The 18,537-nt window shown below is 43.8% G+C and overlaps 1 protein-coding gene and 1 pseudogene across 1 annotated transcript; both read right to left on the bottom strand.

Annotated features, from left to right (window-relative positions):
• Positions 1-421: 421 nt before the first annotated feature.
• LOC124463037 (calsenilin-like) lies at positions 422-10,568 on the bottom strand. Its single transcript, XM_047014727.1, has 10 exons — positions 10,462-10,568; positions 7,310-7,484; positions 4,128-4,130; positions 2,955-3,079; positions 2,616-2,685; positions 2,284-2,354; positions 2,040-2,147; positions 1,749-1,853; positions 1,580-1,642; positions 422-907 (listed from the first exon to the last, which is right to left on the bottom strand). The coding sequence occupies exons 1-10, from the start codon at positions 10,546-10,548 to the stop codon at positions 860-862; spliced, it is 855 nt and encodes a 284-aa protein (XP_046870683.1). The 5' UTR covers positions 10,549-10,568; the 3' UTR covers positions 422-859.
• Positions 10,569-15,809: 5,241 nt separating this feature from the next.
• Positions 15,810-17,271, bottom strand: LOC124463042 (annotated as a pseudogene).
• Between the last annotated feature and the right edge of the window lie 1,266 nt (positions 17,272-18,537).

Below are 18,537 nucleotides of genomic sequence, written 5' to 3'. Positions count from 1 at the left end.
GTTCTTTTGTTACTTAGGAAATATAGATTTGATATATAGATTAGAGTATATAGAGTAGATTCTGGCAGCGGGGCAATTTTCAACACAACACCTCACCTTTAATTTTGACAGGAGCATTAAAAGGTATCGGCCAACTCCGAAGCGGCGCTTCCTGTCTCCGTGCGTTTGTTTGACGGTCACTGTTTGTGCCACTAATCTCCTTTCACACAGTTCATGCAAGAATAACTGTTTCAACGTTATTTGGTGCACGCTTACATGCTGCTTTTCATTTACGTTCCCAAACTGTCAGCCTCGCCTGTCCGCTCACCAATCAGAGCTCGAACTCTGCCAAGCACCACCTCACTTCCGCTCGGCATCCTCCACCAATGTTCACGTGAAGAACATATGATACAGCTGTTTCAGGGTAATCAACCACAATCACACTTGCATTCCGTTGTATTGATATGTGCACAATTTACAAAAGTTTCAGGCAAACATGCAAGTTCTACAATAGTAGTACAGTCGTCATGAACACATCTTTTCCCCTTTTGTTATTCCTTAATGTCCCCAATGAAGAGGAAGAACTGTATCATGATCATTTTTCACCACGTGGAACTAACACTTTTTACCATGTGAAACCAAACAGCCCATAGGACACATGTACAAAGGTATTTTTGTGAACATCCCCCTGGCAGTTATTGAATTACATTGTTATGACAATAAAGGCATTCATCATTCCATCCTGTCAACCTCCCAGTCCTCCATCCGAACAAACAAAATGCGGAGTCCGGTGCCAGCAGGCTCACAACATTGGAAGCCATGTGAGGTCACGGAGACTCGGGCAGATTCATCCAGGGTCAACGGTTGGGCTAAGCTGATCCTAGATGACGTTCTCGAAAAGCTGCATGGAGGCCATGATGTTTTCATCCTGGTGAAGAAAGACAGATGGGATGGAACAGTTGATGTTGGTTGGTTGGTTTTAAGGGAAGATCATACTGGCGCTGTCAACAGCTGACACTATAACGTATGAAGAGGTATGTCACTAAGCGATTACAAATAATGAATGATTCCTTTATTACTTTTACACGGTTTGGAATGCTCCGAATATCATAAACAACGTTTGAACTATGCCCTTCTATATTAGCTCATGAGAAGATGGAACGTCAGGGCCATTTCTAGGAACCCTATCTAAAGCCTAAACAAACGCTATCTAGCACCATGAATGCAGCGTCGTCTGTCTGTGCTTGCGAAGGCTGTGTTGATGTCACCCCCTAACATTCTTATGGGAGTAAAACCTCCCATATTGTGCCCACATTAACTGCCCTTCTTTTCTGTATTCTTTGTCCAGTCCTCTGAGATACTTAACTTGAGTGTATCAGACACCTGCACCTTACATATGTAATAAAGACGTTGAATTTGTCTTGAACTCGTACTTAACTATTCCCTATATTGACTCGGTACTTTCACAGCAATTGGATATTATCTAATACGTCTTAACCTACAAGGTCACATTGTGCGGTTTGACAACAAAACAGGGAAGTCTGAGATTGAACCCACTGCTAGTATCACTTTACAAAATGACAGCACAAGACGTGTTTACCTTTTGACATGTCTCAATAAACTCATCGATGGTCACTACCCCGTCTCGGTTACGGTCCATTTTCTTAAAGAGGTCAAAATAGCACATCAGTAAGGCCTTAAAAGAAGTTACCCACTGTCACAACATTGTCAAACGTGGAGCATGGCCACTGGAATCTAGACACGTGTACCTGAAAGAACTTCTCGACATGCTCTACAGGGTCATCGTCGCGTACACTGGGGGACGTATATCTGCCCATCATATCATAAATGGATGTCATAATGGCCAGCATCTCCTGAAAAAGAAACAAAACAATTACAGAATCCTAAATTGTGTATGTGTGTGTTAGCACACGATTGACAGTTTTTTGTAATGCTGCAGAATATGAAAATGTAGCACTATGGTGCCGTGTAGTCATGGCGCCATGTAGTCATGGCACCATGTAGTCATGGCACCATAGAAGGACTGGTTGTCACTGTACCTCTTTAGTGACGTAGCCGTCTTTGTTGATATCGTACAGGTTGAAAGCCCAACGCAGCTTTTCTGTCACAGACCCTCTTAGTAGCACTGACAACCCAATCACAAAGTCCTTCCAAAGAAGGTTGAAAAAGTCAGCGTTGCTGTAACACCTGCCTTTGGTTAGCTCATATCAAACACATTGTTAGGAGCGATTACATACATTTGACAAGAATTAGCGGTCGTTATGGACACCATGCTCGGCTTACCTCAAAACGTATGGAGCCATTCCTGTCCGAGTCAAAAGCATTGAACAGAAAATGTGCGTATGTGGTGGCATCTGTGAAGCAGTAACACAAATGATGTACAACGTTCAACTATATATAACTACAGTTTCATATGAATAGACTTTCTCTAAACAGTACCAAAGTTGACCATGCAAGAGACGTAGGGTCAGGGATTTGTAAATTAGTAACTATCTGACTAAACTGTAAATGGTTTTAAAAGTTTGTATAAGTGAATGTTTGACTCTGGGGGATTGATCGGTAGCAGTGTCTGCTACTATGGCATCTCCTCTACTGAGCTTGCATCACACACATACCTCCCTGAGGGAAGAATTGAGAGTAGATAGTCTTGAATGTTTCCTCATCCACCAAGCCACTTGGACATTCCTGTATAGAGGGAAACAAGGCAGCCCTTAGGTCTTGTCTTGGTGTGACGCCAAACTAAACCGACTGGCTACTAGAATGTACAGAACACTAGAATTCAAAAGCTGCTGTTTGGTACGTCGACACATCTGCCAATGGAGGATCAACCAGGTGTAAAATTACTCGACAGAGTATTTCCATCAAATGAAAAAAAACTATTTCCCATTTGGATTGCTGTGTTACAACACATGACTAATCCCCAGCCCACCCTGGTCCCATGAGCCCAACCACACGTTTTTGAAGCCTCTGTAAAGCGACTGAAGCTCCTTCCGGGTGAACTTGGTCTGGGCCTGCAGCTGCTCCAAGCCCTCGGGCTGGTGACGAACGGCAGACAGCTCCAGATCACTGTCCCCACTTTCTGATAGAGAGGGACAGATTGAAGAGAAACCGAGAGAATAGGAAAGGAGGGCAATGCAAAAGAAGGAAGAAAGTAGGAAGCGAAAGGCAGGAAGAACGAGGAGAGCGTGAGCGGGATATAGAAGTGCGACGTGAGGATGTGCAGCAAAGTCGATTGATACATTGCGTGGGGGGATTGAGGAGTTGTAGGGAGGGAATGGGTTGAAAAGACAAAGACGAGATGGTGAAGAAAACAGCAGCAGGCAGAGACAGGGTATACAGGTGAAAGTGCAAGGGAACCGCAGAGGAGGAAGAGTGGAGGCTGCAAGACTCCGAAAGAACGAGGCGAACAAATACAGGTGCCGTGCAGGAACATTGTAATGAGAGTGTAAAACCCCCAACAATTGGTTGAAGCAAAAAATAAGAGGGAGTTACTATTGTGTGCGCTTACCATCTTACGTATAAAAAGAAAAGAGGAAAAATGATGTGGTGAAGGACAGAGGGGAGATTGTAGAAGGATATGTGGGAAACATAAGAGAAAAAAACAAACATATACAGTCAGTTTGAAAGAGGCAGTTACAGTGTATAAGTTCCAAAGTTTCTCCTTCTTGAATGCATACAAGAGATTTCTAATAGGAAGACATCTCTGTAGGCTTGCCCAAATCTAAAGAAGGACGGAAATAGCACGTTTTCTGCCCCTGTCTCTTACCGTCCAATGACAGGGGTTCCCATATGCCAAACTGCTTGAGCACCACATAAAACAGAGCGATGACAACAACAAAAGCTATCACTTCCATGCCATCCATCACCCACTCTGACTAACATCAGTGGAGCGTACTCCTTTGCTATGCAACTAATTGACAATCCCTTAGCATTTGACTGCTTTTACGACGGCATAACAACAATTCCCTGGTGCTTCCCCGCACAAATATCCAACTACAGTACGAGCGAGACGACAGGAAACGACATGTCAGCGTTCAGACACTTGTACGTGACACCCTTCATCTCTCTGTCCCCAATGGGCTGAGTTCCACCAGCCAAGTGATAGTTCAAATAACGAGTATTAAAACCATCTAAGTAATCCACTCGCGTCATAGCCTCATCAAATCAGATCTGTGCTCATCATATTCCCTCTTAGTCCAGCCCGTTCATTCTGTCGATGTGGTTTGTCCGGTACGTTCCAAACACCATGGAGAAGAGCTCATGACCACATTCCCCCCTTCATCTACAGTTGGTCCACAGTTGAAAGCTGTCTGTCCGTGCTGCAGGTCTCTCCAGAGCCCTTCGAAGCTTAAATCAGTCAGGGGTGTTCTCCATGAACAGCTTCATGAACAAGTGATACAGAGAGACACAGAGAGAAAGAGACAAAAGGGGGGTCGGAGCCCAAAGCCTGATGGGATCGATGTCGTTTTTTTTTTTACTAATAGTTTCTAATTGATGGCAAGAAGGTTTCCTTGTTTGCCTAGTCATTACAAGAATGTGCTGTAAAGCTGTAAACCAGGCATTGATCCACATCTTCCTGATGGGGTGGAATATGACCAGCACTTAGCGCGAGCGAGTCTGCCCTGCCCTGCCCTGCCCTGCCCTGCATGGCGCTGCCTGTCTCTCCTGTCTCATTCAGGCTGCTCTGGTAGACCTGCCGTCAGTTGAATTGAGTTGAATAAGTGTCAGCGAAGAGATTTTTTTTCTTGAATTCATCCAATCCAATATCTGACTCGATGATCTTCTTACCCTACCCAATACTTCCTTGTTTTGACCTGAGTCTTTGATCTGTTGTTGGAAGATAGAAGGATCAGGAAAGAATCCTCTGACAGCTTGCAACTGCTGAGAGTGCACATCTTAATGGCATAAGTTTAGGTGAGAAGGAAAGGGGGGGGGGGGGGGGGGTAGTTGATCGGAGTACTTGAATATGCACTCTTTCAGGGAGTGGTGAGGTCCGGTCACATGATCTGTGGCCTGTTTGGTCCCAACAGAGATAAGTGTTCTGAGATCTTGCTTTTAAAAGTGCTGTTACATTAGGAACATGGATACCTTGCATGCCTCCGATGTGTCCAGTTCTCACTGTGAGTGAGACCCTGCTCAACACCTCCAGGAGGTCTTCAAACTTCAAACTTCTGTTTGAATGGTTTTCCTCTCAAAACACAGGATGCAACAGCACAATTCCCAAGCTCCCAAAATGCTGACCGCGTAGCATCAACTTACTGACTTAGAAGACTCCGGTGCAGGAAATTTGGGTGTGTCTAATCTGATCTCATGATAAAATTTTAATAAGAGCAATAATGGGTGCATTAAGGATCACTGTGTAGGCCTATATATCATACAGAGCCCCCCCCCCCCCCTCCATTACTTCAAGAACATCCTGTGATCTGTCATTCTCTCATTCACTTCAGGACATTTTACTGTATTCACATAACCTTTCTGATATTCTGATCTATGTGATCAATATTTGTCGTAATATATGCAATAATATGCCTGATATATAATAGAAGCAATATATGACGTGTACACTGTCTACTGTATGTGTGTTTTGATGCTGAGACGACGAGGAAGAGAACCAGACCCCCCCTTTGGCGTGCATATCAAGAACTGTTATGTTATGTTCACTATCACCCAGCAGATGGCAATCCATGCACGTTATGGCTTCAACCATGGTGAGGTACACACACGCACACGCACACGCACCCACCCACACACCTACGCATGCACACAAACAGAACAGTAATCTGCGCACTTGTCCCTTGGTCAACCAAAAACCGGTTCACAATCAGTCTCTCGCCCCGGAGCCATGCATGTACCAGACTGATCTGAATCAGGGGGAAAAAAACGCTTTCAAATAACAGTTTCTAATCGGTGGTCTAAACGTTGCACTGCCCCCACAGTTCACTCTGAGGTGGGGTTGTGGGAGGGCTGGAGAGTTGAAGCAGAGCACAGAGGGAGATTTTAGGATTAACACGGCAGATGCTGCAGTGGAGACAGAGAGGCAGATTTCAGGATTAACACGGCAGATGCGGCCGCGAAGATTGCGAGGGCCTCGGTGTTCCTCGCTTGCATGCACATGTTAAACCCTGTCTAAAGCATGCACCGCGAGATACCGTCAATAATTTAGACAAGCATGGAAAATTAGGTCATCCTGGGTGTATGACAGCCCACGCTGGCCTTCCAACTCTCTCATCTTGGACTTCTTCAACTACTTAGAGTGGCGGTGCCCAGGGCCGACCCAAGGCATCAGCTAACTAAGCGACTGCTTAGGGCCCCCGTGGCCACCACAGGGCCCCAAGAGCACATGAAATTACAGTTTAATGTTTTTTGAAATATATATATATATTAACAACGCCAAGGGGCCCCCAAATCAATTCTGCTTAAGGCCCCGTAAAGGCTTGGGCCGGCCCTGGCAGTGCCATTTTGTAAAGCTTTAAGGGAGCGCAACTAGACTTTCTGACTTAGTACATCCGACAAATGTGTCTGCTTTTCCATATGGCTGCACAAAAGAGGTCCACATACGTAAAAAATCACATGGATATTAAACTCATTTCCAGCAATCAGGAAAGTTTCAAGAGGCTATGAGTCACTGTAATCTTATTTAAACCTCTGCCCACATTCCTTCTGCCTGAGATAGATTTGATTTACATTGACTCCCAAGCCTCCCAAATGAACACTCACTGATAGTTCAAAAAACAATATGTCATGTGGGAAAGAGAGAGAGAGATAAAGAGAGAAAGATAAAGAGAGAGAGATAAAGAGAGAGAGAGGGAGAGGGAGAGAGAGAGAGAGAGAGAGAGAGAGAGAGAGAGAGAGAAGGGAGAGAGAGAGAGAGAGAGAGAGAGAGAGGGAATAGACCAACAGCTTAGCGAACATAACTAGCCTGTTAAATGATCGATTCTCTGGGACAAAAGAGGGAGCTAAAACGAACAGAGGAAGAAAAGAGGTCTATTGATAGATAGATCTAGAGATCTAGAGCTAAAGTGGCACCAAGAGACAGAGGGGAGGACCGCGCGTTGTTGTAAGCAGTCTACGGGGAAAGGGAGGAATGAGAAGACGGGAGTTTTAAATAGAGTTCTATGGGACGGATGGAGGCATTAAAATTCATAAATTCAATAATCCAGGGGATTGGAAGCCTCGCTCCTGTCGTCTCCCCTCCTGCTCCCTCTCCTCTCTGCTTGGCTTCTCTCTCCTCCCACAGCACTCGCACACGTGTTCCCCCGGCGGCGACATAGCCTGCGCTTGCCGCCACGCGGCCTCGGGGCCCCCGTACCTGGATCCTGGGTTGCCGTGCTGGCGATGATCCACTTGACGAGACAACACTTCATCAGAGACTTCCGGGTGATCCTCGGCTTTTGCCACTTGGCCCCCTCCCTCTGGCCCGCCGGGCTTGGCTCCTTCCCATTGGCATCAGGCAGTAGGCCCCTGTCCGGCCCCTTCCCATCAGCCTGGGGTGGAGAGAGAAGAACCACGTTCACGTGACAGAAGCTGTTGAACGCCCCAGCTCTCAGAGAAGGCAGGCCGGCTGGAGAAAGAAAATAAAAGCAGCTCACCGCAGAGGTGATAATGGGCATAAGGCAAGCCGACATAGCCGTCGTACTGATTGAAGGGCTGGGATTGGTGAGGCGTGCGGAAGGACAGACACCACAGGGGCCACCTCCGCCCGTGCCTTTCTGTGGGCGCCACGGAGATGAAGGTGGGCGGGGGGGGGGGGGGGGGACGGACTGTGGGTCTTGTTGTTGTTGCAGTGTTTGAAGCCAGAAGGAGCATGGAGGGGGAGATCCCTCTGACTCCCGCCTCCTTCCTTATTTGAATATGAAAGGAAGCCAGGGCGCACGGAGCGTCGAGAAACACACTCAATAATTCACTCTCTTTAAAACAGCATCAATAAAAGATCAGAGTCAGCTGCCATTGCAAGGATTGTCTCAGTGTCCCTATGTTAAACACCGGGACAGATACAAGACACACATACACACACACACACACACACACACATGCCCAGAATCAATATATCCAAAACAAGGCAGGGTCGGTCCATGCTCAAAGCAAACTATAAATGACATTTTCATCTGTGCTGTTGTCCTCAGTTCATATTGTAATCCACACAGTGCCAGTAGCACCCTTTAGGACGTGGTAACTCAAGAGCAGAAGACTTTGGGAGCTGGCATTTACGATCTTGCATTATTAACATGGCGACACAGCCAGCCCTGTGTGCGGTGGCAGGCTGTATCGTCTTCTAACTGCACCCACCCCATGATCCGACAATGGAAAGAGATTCACTGGTGGTCACACACTGTAAAACCCCTTCAATGGTGTGACAGGTAAATACAGACCCTTCCTACATAACAATGGAACTTTGCACTTCTGATCCTTGAAAATGTAAATGTCTGTGTGCGTGTGGGGGGGGGGGGGGCAGCACAGACACAGCATTCCTCTACTGTCCTCATGGACTGCACATGGAGACTGGAAATGAGGAAATGAGGGAAAATGAGGAAATGAGGCAGTCCACAATTAAACTGTTAACCAGTATAAATGTACCTACTGTACCTGACAGTAATGGGGATATCCCCTAAAAAAATCTAAGATAAAAAGAAAACTGTTGGGACCTATCCCTGAGGTGAATGCAATGTTACACTGGCTTGTAGAGTTAAGTATGCTGTGCAACTGAACCTTTACATTTATACTGGTATTTTCATCCTACTCTTTCTCTCTCGCCACACAGAGAGACAGGCAGTCTCTCTCTCTCTCTCTCTCTCTCTCTCTCTCTCTCTCTCTCTCCCCCTCTCTGTCTCTCTCTCCATCTCTCTCTCTCACAACACTTACTCTAGGACCCCCATGGGAAATTCATAAAATGCACATTTCTAAAACTGTTTTCACAATAGGGGATCACAGAAAAATAAAGTTGAATTTGCCCCGATGAACTGATTGATGAATAATTCATTTTCAGTCGGATTGCATTACCTTTTGATATCCTTGCTTTTTCCACTGACTCAAACACGATTTACTCTAAGAACATCTCCTGTACCATACTGTATTTAATTGTGTGTTGTTCCTTTTACAGTTGCTTTGTGTGGAGAGAAAAAAAAGAAGCTTTTCATTACATAACCTTTTCTTCGCCATATTTAGAAATTCTTTAGTTGCCCGAAAGGGTTGTAGAGTGGTTCACATGAAAAACATGGCAGAGTCATGCTCATCATGGTTGACTGATTGGAGCATCTGAGACTCGACTGATTAATGCCACAGAGAGAGAGAGAGGCAGTGTCTCTCTCTCTCTCCCTCTCTCTCTCTCTCTCTCTCTCTCTCTCTCTCTCTCTCTCTCTCTCTCTCTCTCTCTCTCTCTCTCTCTCTCCATGACTCAAAAGCGGTACATACAACCGGAGGAAGAGCAGTCAGGTGGACATACTGTAACATGGAGAGTGTAATGTCGTCGGTGAGTTTGGGTCGATGGTCTCCAAAACTGTTTGTGCAAAGGAAAGAGAGATGGCCAGTCTCAGAGGGATTCCCATACACAGGCTTTTTGTTTTGGTTTAAGAACACAATCCCTTTTTTTTTTCTTTTTTTTTTACAACAGAGTAAGTTACAGTAGGCCTGTATGTGTCTGTATCTTACTCACACACTCTACTCAGCAAACTCCTTATATTTGAGTCCCATGAGTGTTTTGTGACATGGGGTGGATGAGAGGACCAATTGAAACTAGACACCACAAGTCTTTTATAAAAACTTCAACCAAGTACCCAGAGGAAGACCAGGGAAAGACAGCACACCGAAGAACAGAGTGCTCTATGAACCTGAGGTTGTGTGTGGTCTTTTCACGCTACATCCACATTATTGCAGGAAGTAGCTGGCCCTACAAGATGAACTCCAAACGGACACTTGCATGACATGCCTCCTTCTCATCCAACCATTCCTCATATTCATCCAATCAATCCTACCGTTCCAAACTTATTTTTAACCGTCAACATCCTGTGATGGCACTCGTCCTCCATTACGTCACTTTATATCTGATAACTTGGATTCATGAAAAGGTCTAGCTGTCAAGTAAACTGATGCAATTGAATAGGTTTGGAAGACAACGAATGAAAATCTGTGTGCGTGTGAAGTGCTTTCCTCAAAGCACAGGAGATAATCCGTCGTCGTCCAATTCCCAAATAGCCTTTAACGTAAACTGTAAACATACTGAGCATCTGTATCAAACCTTATAACAATTGTAATTCAGGTGATCAAATAGAAATTGTCATACGATAAACTGTCAAAACATAACGGCCAGTTACGTCGATGACAACATGTTGTCAATGAGACAATCACACATTACTGACAGGATATCAACTTGATCTTAAACACCACAAAATAAGTCAGTTCTTTAAAAAAACGATCTCGACTGTACTACTTCTGTCAAGCACCAAAGGTAGATATTATTCAACATACCTGCATGGAGTCAAGGTAATTGGTACTTGAGTTAAACGCTCTGAGAAGCTCGTTTTGTGGTGCGCACTTTAAGTTTGATGATTTCATTTAGCCGCAACCCTGGAAAATACACAGACGCCTTATCAGCTACGATGAGAAAGGGAGAGCGAGACAGAGAGAGACAGAGAGAGAGAGAGAGAGAGAGAGAGAGAGAGAGAGAGAGAGAGAGAGAGAGAGAGAGAGAGAGAGAGCGCGAGAATATTTCATGATTCACGTTTAAGTCTACTGGCTCGCTGTCCATGGTCCTGATCGCGCACATTGCCTCGTCCACATGCAAACACTTACATAAACAAACTTGACGTGTAAGTTGATCAGCGTTCCCTTACAATGTGTACCTTGTATGCAGAACAAGCCTTGCACCTCGAGCGTCTACTGGAAGAGACGCTTTAAGGTGGTTTGAGTACACTGACTGCCTTTCACGTATCACCCTCCAGGAGACCCAGTCCGAAACGGGTTGTTAGCATTCACTCTCCAGCTCGTCAACCCCACTTTCGGACGTCCTCTAACTGACGAGAATTCCTTTAAGAATCCACAGCACTGCTCCACTGATAACAGCGGTTGAGCCAGAGGGATTTAACTGTACAAGCAGAGCAGAAGATAAGTGGATGCGCAATCCCTCGTTGTGTCTTTGTTGAAGGGGGTAGGCCTATTAGTGGAACGGTAAGGACATTATTCCACCAGTTAGCCTGCTGTGGCGTGAAGACAGCAGAATGTGGGCAGTTGTAATAAATGTGCCTTGGAGTCCGTGGTCACCACATTTATTCTACATTCTACATAATTGGAAACAGTGATAACCAATTATAATTTCCATTTGATTTATTAGGCTATAGTGTTTGGCCGGGTTTCCCATATTCGTTAAGAAGCTCTTAACGCTAAGTTCTAAGAGCGTTCTAGAGCGTTCTTAGAACGCTTCTAAGAAGCTCTGAGCCTTAAGAGCTTCTTAACGAATCTTGGAACCCCGTCCTTTGTCTGTACTATGGACCTGCCTAAGCTCTACCAAGATTGAGTTAATGTGTTAACCTTCTGTGGAAAACCATCAAATAGGAATGAAGTAGGCCTAAGCCTTCCCAAAACCTACTTGAGACTCCGACAACCAGTGTTCTCTTCTGGGTCATATGTCCAAATAATGAGATGAACTGAAATGGCTCTCCTATCTGCATTTATCTCCCTGTTGCACTGGAAGATATAATGAAGTGTTTTCATTAGGTTTAAAGTGCAGAGCCGCCTCCTTACCTAATCCCATGGAGAAACCAAGCAGGCCTGGATTCGCAGTAACACCACGAGGATGAAGCCTGGGTCTCTTAAGGCGTTGAAAGATATATCGGCTGCATATAATTTATAAACTAAAACTCACGAGATTTCTTTGTTTTTGCTCTCTGTTTCTCTTTGTTGTAAATATGTGCAGTGTATGAAACAATGTCTTACCATGGGATATCATATTAACATGACGCCAATCTGATGATACTGAGAACTGGAGGGGTAGGGTTAAATGAATATGCTTCTTCCTATTCCTTTTCGGACGGTTTAGTTAGTATTGTTTTTCTTGTTTTTATTGTATTCTTTTTGTTTTTGTCGTTTTTCAGCAGATGCTGTCTAGTCTTTCACGTTCTTTAGGAGGTAAATGAACGCCGGCAGAGGATGTTGCCTCCCTTCCCCCAAAGAAGTCTTGTTATGGTTCCAGTTCACACAACATGCACCGCAGCTTTGTTCTTTACCCATTGTAAAGCCCAATCTGTAGTCATTCATTTACTGTTTTGTCAAATAGAATGTGTCAAACTGTCAACACAGTAAAAAGTTGGTGTGTGGGTGTGCGTGGGCCTGGCAGTCCTTTGGCCTGGTTACCGAAGCAAAGCCTCAACGAGGCACACCTGTGCCTCATCTACCCCACTCCTGGTGAGTACAAAAGGGGACCAAAAGGGGTGATATGGGGGTTGACATGGTTTTTGTGCTACACAGACTTGCCGTAAGGAGAGAAGAGACCAAACACATGAGCCAGGAGGACTAGAGGAAGAGACCCTGGAAGAAGAAGAAACACGCCGACATAACTCTGTTTCGTTAATGATTTTGGTTTGTACCAAAAGGTGCCCCTTGGCTTACCTTCTCTCTTGGAGTATGTCTCCGTGCTTCACAGCCTGCATATGTAAAAGAGAGACAAAGAAAAAAACAGATTGAAAGAGTGTGAGAGAGAAGGTAACAAAGAGCGCTAGAAAGCAGCAGAAAGAAAGGAAAACAGAGAGTCCGTTTCGGGAGTATGTTGCTGTGGGAACTGTTGCTATGCAGTGTTGAGGGGGCTTTTACAGGCATGGAAGAATGAGAGAAAGTTGGACAGACAAACCAAATTATGATACAACATATCTCTGAAATGCGCTGACCCAGACACAACGAGATGATACAATAGCATACAATATAAACTGAATGTTTGCGTGAATGTCTCTACAACATTCGCAATATCATCCTTCATTATGTTTTATTGTGGCATTGGGGCACGTATACCACATACACTATAATAACCTATGCACTACTCAAATCGTTTTTTGTTGACATTGCTTGAGAGAGCTGGTGTATTCCTGTCTGTCCCCATGTGTCTGTGAGAGCCTATCTGCCTACAGGTCTATCTCGTTCCTGCAGACACGGGCTATTTTTAGCCCCCACAGTCCGTTCCAACGAGCTCCAGGCTTCCCTGGTGTATTACAGACCAATGTTCACTTTAATTGACGCTGTGAGAGTGTATGTGTGTATGTGTGTTTGAGTGTGCATGTCTATTTTGGTCGTTTCCAAGATTAATTCATGGGGCTCACATGGTCCATGGGAACAAAGACACACACAATTTACATTGCATAGACACACGCGCACACAATTTAATATGCTCTCTATCTTTGCTTCAGCTTTTCTCTCTCGAATCTCTTTTTAAAATTCCTCTTTTTGCACTCTGTCATTTTCCCCATGCTCCTCTTTAATCTTCCTCCTACTCTCTGTCATCTTCCTCCCTAGCTCGCTCTTTCTCTCATACCCCTTCTTTATGTCAGTCATTTCATATAGGGTAATTTTTATTCAGACCTATGAGTGAACTATTCAATGATAATGAAACACGTTTAACTTGGAAGAAGACATTGAAATGATTCGTTTTTTTGCTTATCCGTTCATTTTATTGCATTGGGAAAGACAGGCCAGTGAAAATATTTGTCAGTATTTTCAAATAGCAATTAGTGAAGGAACAAAAGAACACAAACATACAGTCCAAACTTGCTCAAACAACAGATGTGAATCGTGACAAAAGGATCATGAGTCTATTTGCTGCTCAGGGAACAAAAGACTGTTCCCACAACAGCAATGTGCCATCTGCAACAGCACAAGTTGAGAAGACTACATACATTCAGAAATGTCCTTTTTATGAATTTAACACCTATTTTTCTCCGAAGCGACAATTAACGGATGTAAGTGTGAGATGCAGAGCAGGAAACCAAGGCACAGTGAAAAGTGCACAACATATTTTTACAAAACTGGTACGAAAACAGCGGCCAGGCTCGAAATACTGGGACAGGCAAGATTTACAGGGACGAGCAAACACAAAACACACAATCCATAAAATGATAGGCAAAGTCAAGGTCAAAAACAGGCAGAGGTCTGTCAAGAATCTATAATAGCAATAGCAAATGCACAGGAAAAATACTGGTCCAATCTGGCATGGCACAAAGGAACAGATGGGGTTTATATATAGTCAATTTAGACAGAACGCAGGTGACACTTGTCATGCTCTTGTTCTCAGCTGAGGGACGGGGTCAAAGGTGAGCTCAGGCTGAGACACTGACAAGTGGTGGACAGAAAGTACAGCAGAAAATGAAGGGCCATTCATTCAATAGTTCCAACAGTGTATCTGTGGTTAGAGGTTCTAACAGTGTATCTGTGGTTAAAGGTTCTAACAGTTAGAGGTTCTAACAGTGTATCTGTGGTTAGAGGTTCTAACAGTATATCTGTGGTTAGAGGTTCTAACAGTGTATCTGTGGTTAGAGGTTTTTACAGTGTATCTGTGGTTAAAGGTTCTAACAGTGTATCTGTGGTTAAAGGCTCTAACAGTGTATCTGTGGTTAAAGGTTCTAACAGTTAGAGGTTCTAAACAGTGTATCTGTGGTTAGAGGTTCTAACAGTTAGAGGTTCTAACAGTGTATCTGTGGTTAGAGGTTCTAACAGTTAGAGGTTCTAACAGTGTATCTGTGGTTAGAGGTTCTAACAGTTAAAGGTTCTAACAGTTTATCTGTGGTGAGAGTCAGGGAACGGTCTGTCTGCATTTCTACTTTTAGCTCTGTGCCAGACTGATGCGTGACAGTCAGGCTTGCAGTGCAGTGAGGAGCAGTGATACGTTAGGGTGATCAGGTCTCGTTAAAGCTTCTGTCACTCAAGACGAGAATCTTACCGCCTGCACACCTGAACTTGGTCTAGGTTATTCAGTAGCACATCATTATTTATAGATGTACAGAATAGCTTGAGTCTTACTCATGGTTGGGCTGCGTGGGTATGGTGTATATGGGGTGACTTAAATACCATATGAATACTCCAGCAGTACATTGTAGACTCTACCAGTGTTTGGGGTGTTCAAGCATTTGAATGCAGATCATGAGTTTGCAGGTTTTGAACCCCCCCCCCCCCCCTCTGTATATTGTTTTGGATGAAAACGTTAACATTATTATAGTTAACAACTCAAGGTTCACAGTCATGGTCACACAAGCCCACTCAACATCTACAGTGTGAATGTACCCAAACTCACAGGAGTCGGAGTGGCAAGACTTTTACTCTGTAATTAACTTCCTCTTAAGCCGTCTCTCTCGTTAATTAAATACTGGCGACCTGGGAAGCAAAGCAGACGCCGTCATGGTTTTTATCAGGCATTAGCAAAGCTTATAACTTAATTACCCTCCATAACAAGTCTGTGTTTGCCCAAGCCCTTTGTCTTCAACTTTCTACTTTAGCTTAAAGGGACGAGTGGGTAGACAGATTGAGAACAATCCCATGTTTGCCATCTAGCGGCCATAGATAGCTAGTGCATGTGCCCATGCCAATAAACAGCACTACCGTACACTCAAAAAACTTGAACATTTGATTTTATTAGTGATACGTTTTATCTGAACATGTTGTAAACATTCTTGGTTTCAAAGGATTTTAAACCTAATAAATGAAAAATATATTTTGCATGATGTTTTTGCTTTTGCCACATCTCAAATAAGACTGAGAACATTCTTATAGACTACACTGAACAAGCAGCCTATAGCATGTAACACCTGATCCAAAAGTCCGTCCCAGCTGTCTGACTGAGGTTAGGATGACTCATTGTCAATTTTAGGAGTCAGGAAATAACTTGATGTGTTCCATGTCTTTGATATCGTACTCCACCACTGAAGGAGAGAGACAGCATAAATCCATCAGTTGTGAATCACTAAACCCAGTTCTGAATCTCAGAAAATATATCGTACCAGCTAACATATGATACAGTCGTTAAACATGCCGCACACGGTAGGAACATTTGACAGAGTGGCGTCACGACTAATGAACTACTTCCCATTGCCACTTTCTCTTCTTGCCACTACAACAGGGATAGTGCAGATTCAACTGAGATCAGAATGACTGTATCCCTTGGGAATGTAAAATATGGACATGCTTGACCAATCAGAGCTCACGTTACCTCGTGGGATGTCAGCTGACATGCTGAGGGACACGGTCTTAGAGAGAGGAGTGGCTCTGGTAAAGAAGCTGAGGTTAGCGGAGGGCAAAGAGGAAGTGAACAGGCTCATTGATCTCAACAATCACCTAGTAGAAACAGAGAAGGACATAGCTCAATTATTCTTGGGCAGTCCGAAGACATGGACACAAAATCAAGTGTTGGAAATAGTGGTGCACCGCAGCAGTAGGATGTATATTGTTTTCTCTTCTTTTGACTGTCTACACCAGGGGTCCCCAAACTACGGCCCGCCCACGCATTTGGACCGGCCCTCTGAACAATGCCAGAGACACATACGTAAGTAAATATTTTGATTTCAATAGCAATGAATATGAAAAAAGGCCATTACAATAGTAATAATGCACTATATACCCCTAGGCTATATACCCCTTAATATGTACGGATGTATGGTACATAACAAAAAAATAAACAAATCTAGCATAATAAATACATTAAAAATCATAATAAAATCTCCACAATAATACTGGTAGTCACTCTGGCCCATGTCATTTTCTGTTACAGACCGACCCGGCCCCATAAAGGAAGGAAAATTATCTTGCCCTCGCAGAAAAAAGTTTGAGGACCTCTGGTCTGCTAGAGACAATGTGCTTCCAGAGACAACCAGTCAGTCAGCCAGTCAGTCAAACACACATTCAATCAGACAGCTGGTCAGCAACACACACAGACATCCAGTCAGACAGACAGCTAGTAACATCTCAGGCCTGACTCACCGCCTCATCCTCATCGACGCTGGAGTTCTGGGACAGCTTGATGTTCCCAGTACCCAGCTAACCACTAGCAGAAAACAGGACCCCTCCCTCTACACGGGTAATCATTACAGCATCCCTGATTTGAGTCATGTCTCTGCAACTGCGAGCAGACTCCTCGGATGGCATCCTCACCACACTTCTGTAATCCCGCTCCTAACAAGGGAAGATAATCTTACATGGTTGGCAACAGAGTTGGCATGGAAAGGGCTTGCTTCCTGTGTTGAATGTGAGAACAGCTCTAAAATATGGTCTACTAACTGGAATGCTTAGCTGCTCCACATCCAAGTCCATCAACTTCGTGATGTAGTCTGACACCTTCTCCTGATCTATCCCCCCAAAACAATCATTGTTGACAGGTTGGGTTTCATGAGATACACGTGCTTCTGTTTTAATACATATAATCTTGAAATATCCGATAGTATGTTTGTGTGTGTAGCCTACAATCTTAACATTCTCACTTTCTGTCACAAACGTCAAGAAAAGACTGTCTGCGTTGTCACGAAAACGGAGAGTGATTGTGTCCTCGTTCCCTGCGCATCTCACTATCTTGTACAAGCTGTAATCCATTGTCAGTTTTACTATTCATACTAAGAATTCGTTGACACACCGAGCTCAACGTATTGCCTTTGTATTTACCTGGCTACATTAACTCCTATAGCGATATTGCGATCACAGCGATATATTTTGAATCCATCACTGCGCAGGTTAAGTTGCACGAGGGACACATGAGATGGGTCCATGCTTTGAAGAGAAAAACCCGCAGAATTCACATTCCAACACGCTTCTGAAATAAGGTCTTTCAAAGCATCCAAAACTTTCTTCAGAGTTAGTCCTTGATCCAAGCATGCTTCGAACATCCTGCTTTATAAAAGGATTAGCGAGCCAAATGTTAAATTATTTAACTTTTTAAATCTGATGCTAGCTGGCCCGTCCAGAATGAGGAAGCACGCGTCTAGGAATGAATGCCTCTCAAAAAAGGTTAGTCTACAGTAATGTTTTAGCCAATAACTTATTCTGAAATTTAACGGCCAGTTTCGATGTGTTACTTTTAATGCAGCAAGAAAGGACTCGCACATAGATAACAAAAATGTAAAAAGTAGGTTAGGAATTGTAAAAATGTCTACTAAAGTGCTGTAAAACGGGGTGTGTGTAAACGTTTCATAGATTGAGGTTGAACTCTTGCACTGATCTTATGTTGGCTATGGGCTTAAGCCCTCTGTGACATGCTTGCCTGTAAAAAGGGCTAAACAAATACATGCTGATTTGATTTTGATCTTAAAGTGTCTAAATTTAACAGTAGTTGTATCAAAAGTATTGATATTGAACGTATGCTTAACGCTGCACTTAATAGGACCTTTGCCTGAAAATATCATTGATTAATTGATTAATTAGTTAATTTAACCTAAACAAAGTAACGATTAAGTGAGAGTGAAAAACAACATTTCAGATCATCATATCAACAGTTTTCGCAATGAAACATCCATTACCCACCCTGCAATTATACTTTTAATTATCATAAATTCGTCCTCCGTAGAATCGTTCAAACAAAATCAGAAT

The sequence above is a fragment of the Hypomesus transpacificus genome, unplaced genomic scaffold (assembly GCF_021917145.1).
Source record: "Hypomesus transpacificus isolate Combined female unplaced genomic scaffold, fHypTra1 scaffold_27, whole genome shotgun sequence".
NCBI lineage: Eukaryota > Metazoa > Chordata > Actinopteri > Osmeriformes > Osmeridae > Hypomesus > Hypomesus transpacificus.
The sequence above is the reverse complement of the archived record's forward strand: the minus strand, read 5'-3'. Positions and strand labels throughout refer to the sequence as shown.

Excerpts from the sequence above, each read along its gene's own strand:
- LOC124463037 (XM_047014727.1), bottom strand. The coding sequence starts at position 10,548 with ATGAAATCATCAAACTTAAAGTGCGCACCACAAAACGAGCTTCTCAGA. Across the intron at positions 2,148-2,283 it reads ATGGCTCCATACGTTTTGAG|GACTTTGTGATTGGGTTGTC; the intron begins GTAAGCCGAGCA and ends CTTCTTTGGAAG. Across the intron at positions 908-1,579 it reads TTATTGAGACATGTCAAAAG|GATGAAAACATCATGGCCTC; the intron begins GTAAACACGTCT and ends TTTCTTCACCAG.